Source organism: Corapipo altera, unplaced genomic scaffold (genome assembly GCF_003945725.1).
Source record: "Corapipo altera isolate COAL_440 unplaced genomic scaffold, ASM394572v1 1b, whole genome shotgun sequence".
Lineage (NCBI taxonomy): Eukaryota > Metazoa > Chordata > Aves > Passeriformes > Pipridae > Corapipo > Corapipo altera.
The window spans coordinates 9,711,684-9,729,228 of record NW_020884881.1 but is presented as its reverse complement, the minus strand read 5'-3'; the positions used below and the strand labels follow the sequence as shown (position 1 = coordinate 9,729,228).

Here is a 17,545-nt window from a genome sequence, read left to right as displayed (position 1 = left end):
TGATATAAGCTAAAACAGTTCCTAAGCAGGAACACCAGCAACAGCTTCCTCAATAAACATGTTGGAAAAAAAAACCAGGATACACATATCAAAATAAAAGGACCGGATATCTCTGACAAGACAAGCCCTGTGACATAAGGATACGGTTTCTGTATGTGCTAAGCTGCATTCACAAGCAATTTAATGACAAGTCTCTTCAGTCTATCTCACATACAAACCCAGCCTGTGTGCTGTGCAGTGGCACCTACACCAAAGAAGATAAAATCAGCACATCCATTAACAAGTGTCTGTTTATAACACACACATTAAATATTTCAGAAGTTCAGCCATAGCCATAAGTAAATTCGTACTGATTTTATATTAACTAGTTTTAAATGTTTAATGTTCACACCAGTGAGGATTTGTTTCTCAAGTAACACAGACATAACCCAATTTGTTCTAACTGGTAGGTTAAAACAAATTTAATCAAGAAGTAGGATGATAATAGTTCACCTTTTAAAATGCATAACAAATACTGCAAACATAGTAAAGTAAAAACTATGTTTCCCCTGTATCCAGACAAATACAACCCAGATGTCCTCAGTCACCAATCACCCACACCAAGTGCTTTGGCAGAACCCCTCCTCTCTACATCAAGAAAATGTTGCATATGACAAATTGTAATGTTTTCACTTTATTCAAACCTACTGCTTAGTGCCCCATTTTAGATGACAACTTTAATTGCACGTCTTGGAATTTTTTAATTGATATTGCCACCTAGTGGCTTGTTTGAACAATATTAAATAATCATAAAAGCCAAAATGAGAACATCCACATCTACAATAAGTTTCTGAAAACCCATGAGATATGGTTTTTCCCCAGTATAGAAAATTCAAATACTGCTTTCCACCCAAAGCAAAGGAAATTTCCAAGGACTACTTACAGAATTAAGTAGTACATCTTCCTTAAAATAAAATTATTTCTATGGGCAGAATAAAACAGTATGATAAAATAATTTGATTTATGTTATGTAATAACCCAGTATTGATAATTCTCTAAACACATAATTTCACAGAAAAAGTACCACTACTAAAATCTATTTATAAAGCTTACTTCTTTCACTTTCTTGAATACAAAATAAGAGAACTGGAACATATTTCCCATCTCTCTGGTCTTCAGTTTACTGTAGGTTTGCTGTTATATGTTTAATGTCAAGATGATCTAGGTACCCTAAACACAAAAAAAAGAATGCAGAACAAATCCTAATATAAGAGAAAACAACTTTCCAAACGTTTCTGCTGGCAAGTTTGGCTTAATTGTAAAAGAAAACAAACAAATTAGACAAGAAGATCTTAGTATTTATACAGGTTTTCCACTGCTATTTCACATACTAATAAAATTGTTTAGGTTGGAAAAGACCTCTATAATCATCAACTCAAACCACTAACCTAGTACCACTGTGTTCACAACTAAACCACGTCCCTAAGTACCACATCCACATGCCTTCTGAACACTCCCAGGGATGGTGATTCCACCACTTCCCTGGGCAGCCTGACCATCCTTTTAGTGAATAAATTTTTCCTAATACCTAATCTAAGTCTCCCCTGGTGCAACTCGAGGACATTTCCTCTGGTCCTGTCACTTGTTACCGGGAAGAAGAGACCCATCCCCACCTGGCTACAAACTCCTCTCAGGTAGTTGTAGAGAACAATAAGGTGTCCTTTGAGCTTCCTTTTCTCCAGGCTAAACAATCCCAGCTCCCTCAGTTGCTCCTCACAGGACTTGTGCTCCAGACCCTTCACCAGCTCCCTGGACAAGCTCCAGCACTTCAATATATTGTAGTGAGGGGCCCAGAACTGAACTTGGGATTCAAGCTGTGACCACCAGTGCTGAGTAAAGGGGGTCAGTCACTGCCCTGGTCCTGCTGGACGCACTTTTGCTTATACAAACCAGGATGCCATTGGCCTTCTTGGCTATTTGGGCACACACTGGCTCATTCTGATCCAAACCAACATACACATAGAACAAGAGTCCTACAATTACAGACTCTTTGTTCATATTACAGCCATCCTTGGTATCTTGTGGAAACACAGGTGCTTATTATGCAGCATTAGTAACAGCTGATTGACAAGACTATGTTATTTTAATACTTTCTGTTTCTATGTCCCTATTTCAAAAGAAAAAAAAATATTACATTTTAATGACAAATTAACATTTACAAACAGTTGGCAATATTGTTTCCACAACATTCAGCAGTGGTGAATTTAGTACTCCTGGAAATAAAACATGCATGCAAAAAACTAATCAAATTTGAACACATACAATTATTTTTGAAAACATGGATGGAAACCTCTGAGCTATTAAATTTCTACAAGTTTTGTGGCAGCTGGACAGGCTAGATAGCTGGGCTGAGACCAGCGGTGTGAGGTTCAACAAGATCAAGTGCCAGTCCTACACATTGCCCACGATAACCCAATGCAGAGCTACAGGCTTGGGAGAGAGTGGCTGGAAAGTGGTCCAGCTGAAAAGGACCTGGGGGTGCTGGTCGACAGCTGACTGAACAGGAGCCAGCAGTGTCACCAGGTAGCCAAGAAGGCCAAAGGCATCCTGGTTTGTATGAGGAATAGTGTGGCCAGCAGGACCAGAGAGGGGATCATGCCCCTGTGCTCAGCACTGGTGAGGCCGCAACTCGAATCCTGTGTTCAGTTCTGGGCCTCTCACTACAAGGAAGTCATTGAGGTGCTGGAGCGTGTCCAGAAAAGGGCAATGGAGCTGGTGAAAGGACTGGAGCACAAGCCATGTGAGGAGCAGCTGAGGGAGCTGGGGTTATCTAGCCTGGAGGAAAGGAGGCTCAGGGGAGCCCTTATCACTCTGTACAACCATCTGAGACAAGGTTGTAGCAAGGTGGGGGTAGGTCTCTGCTCCCAGGCAACTAATGATAGAACAAAACACAGTCTTAAGCTGCGCCAGGGGAAGTTTATGTTGGATATTAGGAAGAATTTCTTCACAGAAAGGGTGGTTAGACATTGGATTGGGCTGCCCAGGGAGGTGGTGGACTCAGTATTCTTGGAGGCATTTAAGACTGGACATGGCACTTAGTGCCATGGTCTAGTTGACAAGGCGATGTTCAGTCATAGATTGGACTTGATGACTTCAGAGGTCTTTTCCAACCTGATTCTGTGATTCTCTGAGAAAAACCCAATTCTATTAGTACTGCCCAAAGTCAGTGTAGTCCAGCTGTCATATTTCCATCTGGTCTGTTCAGCTGCTGAGGGCCTGTTTGCCAGCTGAGCAACCAGCCCAAATCAAACTCCACAGCAGTAACCACAAGCACGACACTTCCTGCCCAGCTGGCACAGACACAAAGGTGAGCAGCAGTTACAGGAGAAGCTCAGATCCTCACAGAGGTTGCCGTATGGCACTGGGCAGGGTTCAGAAACAAGGCTACATTTATTGAAGAAGGGTCACAGAAGAATGGGAGAGAGCACAGGCACTGAGTCTCCACTTCAAGGGCATGAGAAGTCAACACACTTGGGACTTGTGGTGAAGAGCAGGAAAGAATACCTACAGCACATGAAAAGAGAGCCAAGACTATTGTGGCGGTGAGATACAGAAGATGTTTGATATCATCATGGATATCTAAATGCACACACAACCAAAATTTTTAATATAGCTTCTCAAACTTGTGCAGCATTCTAAAATATGTAACAACACTAAATTATCTGCTTTACATTAACTTTCCTTTATTGCTATTACCTGCTCTAAACTTTACCTAATTGGTATTGTTATAGCACATCTCATAAATGTATATATTTACACACATATATGAAGAGAGAGAGCTTGGTTATTACACCACTTTTTTTTTAACACATTTTATATAAAAACACACTGATATCACAGTCAGGAAAGAAAAAAATTTTTTTTCCCTTAACCTTGAAGTAATATATAGACCAGAAGGTCTTTTGCTTATAATATCATTCTCTAAAATACTCAAAAGATCTCTCCATTATTTCCTGCCACATTTCTGATCTAACTTAGAACACAAAGTATTTCTATAATGAAGATCATACTTTGAAAATGCACTCAAGCCCTTACAGCTGTTTTAGCTAAAATGTCTATTCAACACACAATGCTACATAGCTTTGTCCTCTTATACCTAAAAGCCCTAGAGCTTCTTTCATGACAGCAGGTACAAATGTTCTTTTGAGAGAAGAAATAACAATTTTCTAATGAGGTACTGAATAACTACATGCTAAATATAAGTAAAACCAAAAGCTACTCTGCAAACCACCAATATTTTAAGATATTCCTTCAACAAGATCCAACCTTCAAAGGTCTTTCCAAAGCTGATTTGCAAATGAGAACTTTCCCACTAGCCCAGATTTCCCCACTAGCTATTGCTGCAGTTCCCAGCAGGAAAATAATTTGAAATGTTAATAAAACAGCTAGACCTTCTGTAAAAACAAAGCAGATTGTATTGGAATCTTAAAGCTAATCCTCTTGCAATTTTTCAAATGTACAGAAAAAGCCCCTTCTCTGATAAAATTTCTGCTTACAGTTTCTGCAAATATTTTCTCAAATGTGCTGATTTAAGTACCATCTTTTGAATTCCAAGGTCATCCATCTTCCTGGCAAAAGGTCTGGAATGCACTTTCACTCAGCCATCACCAGATCAGAACTAAATTTATGCCTGGTCACTTCCTAACTGCCTCTTGCAAGCTTTAAAAATCACCTGAGCAGCAACAAGGTTCAGAGAATGGCACCAGTTTTATGTATTCAGCATATTTGCACCCAGGCTATGAAAACAAAGAACAGTGATTGCTCCTCACCAGGGATCACACAAAGCAAGACCTTAGAACCAACAGAAACTGGTGTTGCTGTTTTTTGTAACAGGTCACAGGCTTTGTGTTAAGCTCGTAACACAAGCCTTGGGACTCACCAGCCTCTGTCTGAACATGTCTTGGCCCACCTGGAGATTTGTTTTAGCATTGAAGAGCAACAGCTTACTGACCAAATTACTTACCTATTTAGTTTCAGCTATCACTTAGCTTTGTACAGTTGTGCAGTGTAGCACCTGTTATACATATATCTGGAACTAACACAGCAATAATAATTATTCTGTGCCAATGAACTATTTAACATGTTGGAATAAAATGCAGTATAAGGGATTAAAGATATGGAGCAACTGTAGAGGACTAGAAAGTCACAGGATCACAGAGACTTGGGACTATAAACACCTCAGCAATGGTCAGCTGCTGGCCACAGGACTGCAGCCTGGGAGCTGGGCAAAGCCATCACAGAGGGCAAAGAACACGCACCAAATCGATGTAAAATACACCATTATATAGTAAATCTGGATGGCTTGACGTGGGTTGCAACATGGATTTACAAGGCAGCACAGAAACAACTTGTAGAATCACATAAAAATTACTCAAATGAATTTCAGAATGAGGAGGGAGAAGCTACCGACATCGACCTCATATATTTCAGTGGGGGTCAGGAAGCTGATGATTGGCCATATCCTTCCCTTATCCAAATGAAACCATACACCCCAGAAGGATAGGCACAGCACCTGAGAAAGAACAGATACTACAAAGTCTGGGCATGGATCATTTTGACTTTAAGCAATTTGAAAAAAATACTACTATCACTGTAACTCAACTATCAATAATTATTTGATGAGACCATTAAGACTTCATAGCAACCTCTCTGAAACCTGGATGCAACAGAGCAGTGAGGAGAGACTTCCAAGATGTGGAAGAGCAGACACAGACGGATCCATTAGTAGCTATTTAGCCTGAGGAGAAACACACAGGTCCAAGCTGCATTAGTAAATACCTCAGCAGCTGGTGGGTGAGGATCATGCTGCAAACACAGGAGATAGGCAGGGAAGAACTTCAGCCAGAAGTCACTGGATTCCCTCCCTCCCAGCCTCCATAAAGGAAACAGTGAGTTCAGAATGAAGTTAATTTATCTTCCTCTAAGTAAGACACTGTGTTACTAGGAAGAGAAATAGCAAGCCATTTTATTTATACACACATACATACAGAAACATGCTCTATTCACCTCACTAAGTCGCCATTTCCAATTTTCACAGACTTGTTTGAGCATTTTGGGTATTTGCTCACGGCAGCTGGAGCGCATGCACATTTTTTTCCCCATCAGTGAAACGCTACATTGTAAATCAGCCTTTCCATCTTCTGTTATAGTCCCCTTACTCTGGCTCTGCCTTGTTTATTTCCTTCCTCCAACTACCCCCCACCATATCCATGTGCATCTGCTTAGATAAGGCAATGTCTCTATTTGCTCACTGACTTCTCATTCTGATAATATGGATATACATTTACAGGCAGCAAATCCAAGCTTTGCTGCTTTCCATTGCTGCTGATAAAACCCCAAATTAAATTCTATGCCGTGAAATGGGGTTAACATGCTTTTAATTTTTGATTAGGTTTTATTTCCACATTATCTATGATAATTCAGTTTGAAAGAAACCCTAATCTTAAAACAGAAACAAAGTAGCTTGTTCCATTTTATTTCACTTGCTTGTAATGTTGTCATGTGTTGATGAGAACACCACAAGAAGCAAACCAGTGAAAAAAGGTGACCGGACAAAGAAGTGAGAGGGGACCAATTTTTTTACTTTGTTGTTTTCAGCCTCTCTTGGAACAGTAAGGGATTATACTTTCATTCCTGATATGAAACTATTACTTCTGCAGACTGTTAAGGGACTTTATGTACTCAGTTTAAAGGCTATTTAAATACTCCCAAATTAAGTTTCTTGTGTAAAGGCAATACTTTATGTACATACACCTACATAACTATTACTTATTACCTATACCAATGCCAATCAGCTACAAAATATGAAGTATAACATATACATTTTCTCGAAAGTAAAATATTGGCAGAGTTGACACAAACTTTGGAGAAAAAAACTGATTAAGGATACAAACAATGAAAAGCAATAAAATCTTTTTCTTAGTTCTGCGATGTTATTTTAAAACAGCTCCTTTATTACCAATGTAAATTTTACAGCATCAAAATTGAAATATTGCTATGGAACAAAAACTGAGAAAAGGTTCGAAAAACAGACTCTGAGAACTAAGACTTCTTCCTGCTGTAGATTGCTGCTTTGCAGCAATCATTGCTAAATCAAACATGCCAGTGTCTGGGGCACCACAGTTCAGAGTTTAACACAGTAATTTAAACCATGGGCAGTTTCAATTCAACTTATTACCTCAGGCTGTGAACTGTAATTAGGAAGAAGCTGGCACACATTTATCTCCGTTGCCCTTGCATATGAACATCCCTACGCCTTAAAAACACTCTGAATAAACTAACAGGACAAGCACGTTCTCTTCCCTTTGTCCATCATGTCCTGATGCTAAGGAGCCACTCTCAGAGGTCCCATGTGATCTGGTTTGCTCTTTTAAGTTTTTGCTAACTCTTGCATTATTCCCATTATTTTGTCATAACTAATCACATACATACTTGTTTGGAATAAGAGAGACACTGCCAGCATATATAAAGGCCCATTCCAATTTAAAAACTCAGTCACATTCCTTGCTTAAACGTATGTCCTCCAGAAAAAAAATCCCACTTTGAAGAAATCAGATGAAGTGATTTTTAGCAATCTTTGCATTGCACAAATAAACTAAAAAGATAATTATTTGCTGTCATTAACTTGTCGGTGTTAAAATCATCATGAGAGGACCTTCTTTTACCCTTTTCATACTTTTTCTAAAGTGACTTTACTGTTTGACATATTTATCTAAAATGTTTTAAAGTGGGAAAGAAGATAGCATAACAATGCAAATACATCAAATGATTTGATTCCGATTGTGGCACAATTAGAAGGCTGAATTATTCCCTTTTACATGTATACACCCCAAGTTACTGCGTCCCTTTTTCCTCATTTGCAAAGGCAGAATATAAAAGTCATCACGAGAGACCTAGAATTTTAACTATTTTCAGATCTTCACAACATGTACATAAACATAGTACTACCACAATATATGCCAGAATTAAAGCCTCTTATAAAAATATTAAAATACTTTTAAATGTTTGGTTTGCTGCAGTATTAATGAACTCAGTTACAGCATCTAAAGATACTTTATTTATAACTTCCCTATGATCAGTCATACCTTGTCAGTATCTAAGGAAGCTGTCCTGAAAACAAGCAGTATCAGAAAACCAATGTTACACAGTTATAAATGATGACACATAAGAATTATTACAACAGTCTTCTGGGGTTTAGGGGGAAGTAACTTCCCTTCTCCATTTTTAAACTACTTTGAATTCAAAACCTCAACACACTCATGCTCATCTAATGGGGGTGATGACCTTTGGTTGTACCACACACTTATCATTGCACTCTCCAAAACTGCAGCCCTGTTGCCTCCAAAGTAATGAGCTTTTATTTTATGTATTGTTTCTTTCTAGAATCCATATTTTTGTCTTCCTGCAACCCCACACGGCAGCTCTGGCACACTTATCTTTGTGTCCTCAGCAGTGTTATAATGGTGGGCACTAGTGGTGGCTAATCCAAGGCCAGAGAAGCTGGAAAAACATGCAAAACACCAAAATTAAATGGAAGGCTCAAGGTCTTCTTACAAGGGAGGTCAGCAACATTCAGGGATTGTAATATTGAAAAAGTAGCAAAAGAGAAGCGGCAAAGCCCACAGGGCAGATGTGCAACTGCTGGTCAAGTCTTTGAATGGACTCACAGGAAAAAAACACAAAACAACTTAGCAGAAAAAATGATGGATCAAATTAACAACCAAAATTTCACTATCAAACTTACCTGGTAATTGCTCAGTTGCTTAGTATGGTAAACTCACACTGAGTTTACAATTTGTTATCTTTGGACATAATGGTCACAAATGTGTCTTAAAATTAGACTTACCATTGCATCCGATTAGGCTTAGATTGCCACGCTCTCTCCTACGAATCCTCCTGAAATAGATGAAACTTTGCATACAAGTGTCTTTATTTCAAACAACAAAGGAAAATTAAAACAACAGCAATTGTTTCAATGAAATATTATCCCCAAAATAAATGTACTCCATTGACGTGTCCCAAAACCGCAAAACCCAATCCAAACTGCATTCTAAGCTAATCACCAGTGGTCGATGTGTAGCATGAATTCCACACACCACACACTGATGCATGGAAAAAACTAATGAAAACAACAAAACTTTTGAAATAGATTTGTGGTTTTGCTTCAATGTACACATTTAGCTGTGTTTTATTTTATTGTTTCTTTTAGTTGCAGTTTTTAAAAATAGTCTGTTTTTTCCAAGCCTGGCAAAGCACAAGATGAGGATTAAGACAAAGAGCTGTTGCAGAGAAAGTACAAATGGAGGAGAAGAGAGCGTGATCTACTTACACTTTATCTCAAGTTTTCATAATGCTACAATTAGGACAAGATATGTCACCCTGTGAGGCACAAGCTAGTGAGAGTTATTTTGGAAACACAAAATTAGACCAAAATGATCACTTTAAAAGAACAATATCTTTATTCCCAAGACAAATATTCTCACTACACAAAATTTCTGGCTTCAGAAATAAACATTAGTAAATACAGTTTTGTTATTTTTCAATAATAAGAACAGGATAAATAAAATTTGTCAAGTTTTGTAGCAACATTTTTAGATAAACTAATCAATTCTCAACAACACTTGTTTTAGACAACTGGGGAAAAATAAGTATTGCCTATTGAATAAATAGTTTCAACCCAGTTTTTAGATGCCGGATTTACTAAACTTGATTTAGCAATGAGAATTCACTACTTAAAAGCAATTGATCCATACTAAAGACCAAAGTAGTTATGCAACAGGTATCTGGTGATTTAAAATATAGTGGTAGCCTCAGCTCACTTCTTCATAACTCTATCTCACATTTTAAGTCTACTTGAGATCCACATATTGTGTTTTCACATCCAGCTTCTCCAAGAGCCTTGACTGGCTGATGTGCCCAGATTATGTCTGCCCACAACAGCAATATCCAGTTTATTACAAAGCTCCCAGTTCCCAGGACTGCTCATTCCTGATTAAAGAGTATCTCTATGAAATGCATAGAGAAGCAACTTCCAGCATGCTGGAAGCAACTACCAAAATCACTGTGTCATCTTCTCAACAATGCTGACACAATCCAAGACTTACAAGTTGCTATACAGCAAACATTTCTGGGAAACAAACACACAGAAAAAATAAAATCTCTAATTAACATTAAAAAAAGAGAGGTAATGCTAGTAGAATTTGATTAAATGTCTAGGACCAGTATCATGGACTTGGACACCAGCATGTGCTGAAACACCATGTTACTAATAAATGAAACAGGTCACCTGAAGCAATAGACTACCTTAAAAAAAATATCAGATACTATTATCTGTCAAGATAATTTTTGTTCTTTTGAGTTAGAACTCGTAACAATATCATGAAGCTCCTGGTCTTACTCAAGTTTCCCTGACACTGCTAAAATTTTACAACATTCACCTGAGAATAGATTCTGGCAACAGGGATCTGTCATACTGTGCCTTGTGACACCAGAAAAAAGAACTTGAAAGGAAGTTTAAGCCTCTGATCTCCTCAGGGCTCCCTCTTTCATAAAAATGCTGAATTGTGACTGCTATGCTAAAAAGAAAAATCATTTAATGACCCAGACAGCCTCACTCTAACCAAATCACCATGTGTTTGCTTTGTAACTCAGAGTTACTTGGCAGCAGTCAACCGGCATGCTGATACCTGCGTATTAGTAAAACTTAAAAGCAATGCCTCCCTTTTAACCAGTTGCCTTCCAAGTCCATCAGTCTGTTGCTCCTTAATATTCTGCAAAAGAGATGTGAAGTTACCAGCCAGCCCTTACACATCGAAGCCTTGCAAGGCCTATAATCCTGTGATTGATACTTGCACAAGGCAGGTTGAAATAACAAGCTTAAAATTCCTCAGGCATCTAATTCTTACTTGACAGGTAAGTGACTTACTGAACTACTACATAAGCATGAGAACAGAAACTTTAAAACAAAGCTACTTGTTCACAACAACAGAGGAAATAATATGAATTCTTAAGATTCACGACTTTAAATCCCAGGCTCATTTTGGCATCAAAACTCAGACCTGCAGATGGCATCAAAGCCTACAAGAAAAGTAGCATTTCAGGCATGCCCATTCCTTTAGTATTTTGCATTCCCCAGAATGCTTCTCTACTCCATCATCATTACCTTACTGTTCTTGGGTTCATGAAAGCTCTTCTCAAACACACACCTCTACTGATTCACAGTGCACTCCAGCTTCACGGCTCCTTCCTGAGCCAGGTACAGGAGTGCCACACGTTAGATCACCCTGTTTGGATCTAGGCTCACAGATACTGTCAGGCTCATGCAGATTATCAGATGCTTCAAGTGATCTACTGAGGTGACCTTGAAAAATCTAAGAGCTGCCACAGTAATTTAGATCAAACACACACCTAGGCCAGTATTACATCACTGGGTGCCAGAAACATTTGTTAGATATGATTATACAAGTGGGTCACTGTATTAGGACAAACCTACTTGACAGGACTTGGAAAATCAAATTGCACTGACAGTAGCATACTGAAAAAGTACCAATGGTTCCAGTGTCCCATCTTATCCTTCTTAAAGGATAGAAGCAGCACTTCCATTGTACCCATCTCCAGGCAACTACCTAAGAACCTGCTCTATAATGGTTTTGCACAAACATATACTTCTCAGTCTGTGATGAAGGAGTAACATCACATACAGGTGATCACCAACAGGAAGGTAGCTAGCAGGAGACAAACAATTATTTAACAGAGAAATGACTGGAGTGAGAGGTCAGATTACAGGAAACAGATCAAGGCAAAGGGAAAAAAGGTATTCCGAGAGAGTTTTCTTTAGAAACACAAATACAAAACCAATATAATTTTAATACAGTTTGAAAAGTAGTAAACAATTGATTTTAATATCAGAATTTAAGGTACAGATACCATAGTTGGACAGCTCTGACCTTTATCACTGTGACAAGAACAATAGAGATATTAAATTTTTTCCTCAGGGATAGGAAAATATAATTGACCTCTAACTATGGAATTCTCCCTTCCATTTTAAAAAACTTCAAACTAAGCATTGACAATAGCTCAAGGCAACTGAAGCCCTTGATTCTTTTAAGCTCCTACATTCAAATTATTGACTTTTCATCGACTAGCTTCAGTTGAGGAAAAAACAGTGAGGCACCAATACTGTCAAGAAGCATTATTTCACCAGAGCCTATTCAGCGGTTTGCCTTTAACCAACAAGCTCAAGATAAGATTCCTTTAGCATTAACACTCAAAGAGGCTTCCCTAGCAGAACATGACTTCATTATGCAGGACATCAACATAAAAGTCAAAAGTCTGCCAGCTGCTTTGCCGGACAAAAACAGAATATGTGGTATTTAGACATACACACTGTTTAAATCATAGGATTTCCAAACATGTAGCCTAAAATAAAAGTAATACATAGAAAATGCAAAAAAGTTACTACCTTTGCAGAGGTTCACTTGTAAATTTAGACCACCTTTTTCAGCCAAAAGACTTGTTCAGAATGTCTTCCTTTTAATCACAGAAACTTTTTCTATGGTTATCTTAGGCTCAGACACAGACTGCTGCAATTCTGTTCTGTAAGATGTGCTTTATTATACTACCCTTATTTTTCCAGCCACTTCTCCCCATACCTTCTCTGCACATTTTCAGAGATCCATCCAAACACAATAGTTTCCAAAAGCAGAGTTCATCCTAAAAGGCATTACTAGGTTAGAAAGGTGGACATAGGAAAAAGACTGCTACTAAAGCTCTGCCAGCTTCAAACAGCACCACCCCTCTTACAGTATGCTATAATTGTTAACAGGTTAAAAGTGGAAAATGAGAAAAGAAGGATAAGGGTCTTAGAGATAAAAAAAAAAAAACCACAAGTGTTGCTAGGAAAACCAGGAAGCAAGGGCTATCACTTCAAATATATAAAACCAACAGTACTTTAAAGATATGAATATTTGGAAGTGTAATGACAGGTAGAGAGACAATTTTTTGTTCCTTCAAATATTACTAAAAGATTTTTCTTTTAAACAGCCTAGTAAAACAGGGACCATGCCCAAAGTCCCTAAAGGCAATTAGAACAGAATTAGTTATTGATTATTAAAATATAAGCTAGGTTACAAATGCAAGAGTCTGGTAGAATCACAGAAGGAACTAGTAATAAAAGGGAACAATTATGAATACAATTGCTATATAGTTACATTTGCATTTTTAACGGACCTGTCCTGTTCTTCTGTAGAGAACTGAAATCACCTCATTTGCTTTCACTAGATATTGGCAAAACTTTAGATTCTATCCTTCTGAACCTATCCTAGTCCTCTTCAAAAATACAAAACCACCTCAGACTGTGATTGTTTATGGTCATTGTCATACAGAAAGCCCAAGAGGTTTACCTGTAGCCTTTGGTCAATGAACAGAATACATTCAGGCAATAACCATGGGCACAGGAACTATCTAACAGATGCTGCTTTAAAAAAAAACAAAAACAAAACAACTTACTGAAAGAGGCTGAAAAACACCGTGGTAGAGAAATGCTAACAAACAAAAGCAGTGAATGATTTTCACACATTTCAGATTCCACAGTAATGTCATACATCTAAAACCTTGACAGCTGTACAATACTTGTGGGTCCAAGAAGTTAGTCACCTGGAAGTGCACAGAACAGAAACGTGGCACTTCCCGTGTTACCTTACACAGATACTCTTAACCACTGCAAAGTAGTATCACATGGTCTCTACCACCTGTTCTAAAGTACTGCTTAAAGACAAAACCAAAAAACAAACTCCACAAGAAAACTGAATTCTGAAAAGTCAATCCTGGTATCTGGATTTATACATTTGTATGGAAGTAAAGAATCCTCTCTCCATAGGTCCACGCATCATCATCTGGATATTTTTACATACAGAATGCTTTCTTTTAATTTTGGATAAAAATGTACAGCTAATGTGTTAAAGATGACAAATCTCTAACTGGGTATTCACTTGGTTTTTTGTCATATTCACTTAGAAATAAGGTCAAGCAAAAAAAGTATCCAAGATAGAAGTTTGTTTCAGTTGAAGCCAATACTAGTCTGAATACAAAGAAGAGCCTAACATTCTGCTGAATGTAAAAGGTAGACATGCTTGAGGCCCTAGTGCTTAGTGCCCCATTACCTAATGCTAAGTAAAGGACAGTAAACAGACTTGGCTATCTCTAAGCAAATTTATCTCTGAACAGACTCAGGCATCTGTCAAAAACACTACTTCACAGATCTTTCTCAATGCACATCTCAACTTCAAGGAGAAATAATTCCCAGAGGACCCAAATGAACCATTTTGATTAATCTTCTGTCCAACTCAAAAAATACGTAAGTAGTTTGCACACACCACATTCAAGTCCCTCCATTAAAACCAAAATCAAGTGCTAACTGTTATCTTAATAAAGTGGAATATTATTCTATTTCAGTAGCCTGGATGTTTGAATTTAAAGTAAGGCCATACCAAATAGTTTATTATTGCATGCAATTATAGATATAGTCCTGATTTAAGACAAAGTGCTTTTTCTTCAGAATGAGACACTTAGTTTCTACTTTCTTATTTTTCCCTCCTATTATACAAAACATACAGATTCACCTCTACCAGTTCTCATCATTGACTTAGGGGGGTCAACACTGAGCAGTTACAGGACCAATCTCACAGCCTTCTTCAGCAATTAAAGTCATAACAGACAAAAAGCTATTCAATTAAAGTCTACTATAATTTTTTCTTCTTCTTTTGTCATCATCTTAATACTCTTCAAACAAAGGGCTGTGAGTAAGCTACAATACAATATAACTCTCCTAGCCAATTCCAGGAGAGGAATCCTGCAGTTCCTTTGAAGCACATTGTTACTAGCAACAATGAAAGTTGCTCCATATAAAGCTATGACCTGGCAGAGAAAAGTCTTCCTAAGAATCACAGTTTAAAAAAAAAAGCAGCTTTGGATTCAAAAATAAGTCACAATTTTCATGTAGAGGGAAATTCACTAGAGGGAACTTGCAGTATAGAATTTCCACCCCTCAAATCAACATTTTCACTTGCAGCTACTGTGCATTTGATGTGCATCACAGATACCATATGGCTCTAAAACACCAGTGTATGCTGTAGCAGTTGAAGTTAAAGCAAAGCTAGGAACAGCACAAAAGAGATACTTTTGCTGACATTGTCTTCTGAAATAATGTCCGGTACTGACTTTACTTTGGGGGCCTCAACTGTTTAGCCATATGCAAGGAGACTTAAAAACTTGAAAGGAGTTTTGCTCATGAAGGAGCATAAAAAAAAGAGTAGGAGGTCTCCATAGCATAAAAGTGGTTTCAAGAGAAAACATACATGGCAGAAATGAAGTGATGGCTCTTGTCTACCGCAGCAAAACCACTTGTTTCATGAGGCAACTGAACAGATTGGGGCATTGCATCTGGAAATGCCGACTCAGTAAGGCAAATGGCCAGCTACTGACTGTGCAGCCTGACTTAACAGTAGCCAATTTCTTCAGCAAACACAAAGAGTACCAGTTCTGTGCTTAATAAGTGTCTATGAAAGCAAACTTTTAACAAACTCATTCAGCAAGACATCCCAAAGCAGCCCCACTAAGAAGTGTATTAAATGCTCTACTACCTAAGCAGAACAGAAGTTTATTAATAACCTTGTGGTTAAGACTTAACTGAAAGCTACAAAAATAATTCTGAACCTAGAGTTACAATGAAATTTAACCTATTTCCACTTTAAAAGTACCAAAACAAATCCATGCAATATTACAAACTGAATTTCCAAAAGGACACAAGGGAATTAATGGCTACATATATTGCAGAGCAGATTTGTTTCCATTGCAATAACTTCAAATACAAACAACTGAAAGCATAGTGCAACCTTCATACAATGCTGGAGGAAACAGCGGTAAGGGAAGAGGATGTGAACAAAAGTTAGCTATCAAAGTCTGATCACCGCTACACCAGCTTCTCATCATACATTATCTTTACCCATCTTAAAGGGGGAAAAAAAGCCCGTTCATCATAACTACAAAAAAAAACCAACAAACACTTCACGGTCACATATTATTATTTCTTCCACTAGAAGTCATAAAGAAAAAGACCTTACCCCTCAAATCAACTGCCATATTTGCCACAGCACATAGCAACATCTCTACCTCACCACATACATATCTATCCAGACACCATACCCTACTTTCCAGTTCTAAGGACTAAGAGAGGGGAATGAGTGACATCAGGACATATGTTTCCCTGCCAGACCAAAGCAGGTAAACAGTATCCCCAAACAACAAAAAACAAAGACAAGCCTATTGGCAACTTAATGTGTCACCAATAAAGTCCCACTGAACAAGACACAGTGAAAGTTAGAAGCATGTAATCCTACAAGGAGTAAAAAATTAAATAATCCAAAACCAGAAAAAGAGTGAAGTGTGAACACTACAGAGACGGAAGAATGCTCCTTCGTAGTTCAGTGAAAACAGGTATCATGAGAATGAGAAAATCCACTGGACAGTGACAAGAACATGAAGGGCTAGCAGAAGATGAGGAGGGGAAAACAAACCACAACTTCTGTCACTGGCAATCAGACACATCTGGGAAGGGGAAATAATCTGATGGTACCGAGCAGGATGAGAAAAGGACTGCCCACAGATGGGACAATGCCACCAGAAAGAAACCTCAGAACAGAAAGCACAGGGAAAGAAGACCACGAAGATGAGAGAACTGTAGGGAGAACCCAGAGGAACACGAGAGCTGTGCAGATCCCCGACAACCCGGGGGTTCTCGGAGCCGGAGTGCCTGGCGCGGGTTCCCACGGGGCACCAGCGGCCCGGCCCGAAGGATGCTGAGCCCGGCGCCCGGGCTGGGGACGGTCCTGGAGGGCCCGGCCCGGGCGGGGGCTGTGTCGGGCCGGGGGAGCCGCCGCCTGTCCCGCCGGCGGCGAGAGCCCCGTGCGAGGAGCGGCGGGGCCGGGACCGCCCGCACGGGCGCCGCGGGGCGGCGGGAGGGACGCGCGAGGGACGGGCAGGCAGCGCAGGGGTCCCGGGGGGAGGCTCCGTCCCGGCGGGTCAGTGATCCCCGTACTCACTTTTTGTGGGGCACCGAGTGCTTGTCCCTCCTGCCGGCCGCCGCGGACTGCTTGGGCCGCCGCCTGCGGGCCTGCAGAGCCAGCACTGCCGGGAGAACAGAACAGCCGGGAGCCGGCGTGAGCGGCGGCGGCCGCACAGCCCCCCCCGCTCGCTTCCCTCCCCCTGCCCGCCCGGCCGGCACAGCGCGGTACCTTTGCGCGAGTTCATCGCCCCGCGCTGCGCGCTGCTCGGCGGGCGCGCCGCTCCCCAGCTCGCCTGGTCCCGTTCCCGGCCCCGCTCCCGATCCCTTTCCCGGTGCCGTCGCCGCCAGCACCGTCCGGCAGCATCGGCACCGCCGCCCCGCGCCGCCGCTGCGCAGGCGCGGCGGGGCCGCGGCCGGAAAGGCGCGGGCGGGGCGGGGCGGGGCGCG

At 40.0% G+C, this 17,545-nt stretch overlaps 1 protein-coding gene across 3 annotated transcripts in view; it reads right to left on the bottom strand.

Annotated features, from left to right (window-relative positions):
- Positions 1 to 17,465, bottom strand: part of SRPK2 (SRSF protein kinase 2) — a 140,201-nt gene extending 122,736 nt beyond the window's left edge. For 2 of the 3 annotated variants that reach the window (XM_027639590.1, XM_027639591.1), the window contains exons 1-2: positions 17,328 to 17,465; positions 17,136 to 17,220 (exon numbers count right to left, since the gene is read on the bottom strand). In XM_027639590.1, the coding sequence (XP_027495391.1) occupies positions 17,136 to 17,220; positions 17,328 to 17,343 (101 nt within the window). In that variant the 5' untranslated portion in view covers positions 17,344 to 17,465. The remainder of the gene's footprint in view (positions 1 to 17,135; positions 17,221 to 17,327) is intronic. The other variant, XM_027639587.1, reaches the window with a different exon arrangement.
- Positions 17,466 to 17,545: the final 80 nt, after the last annotated feature.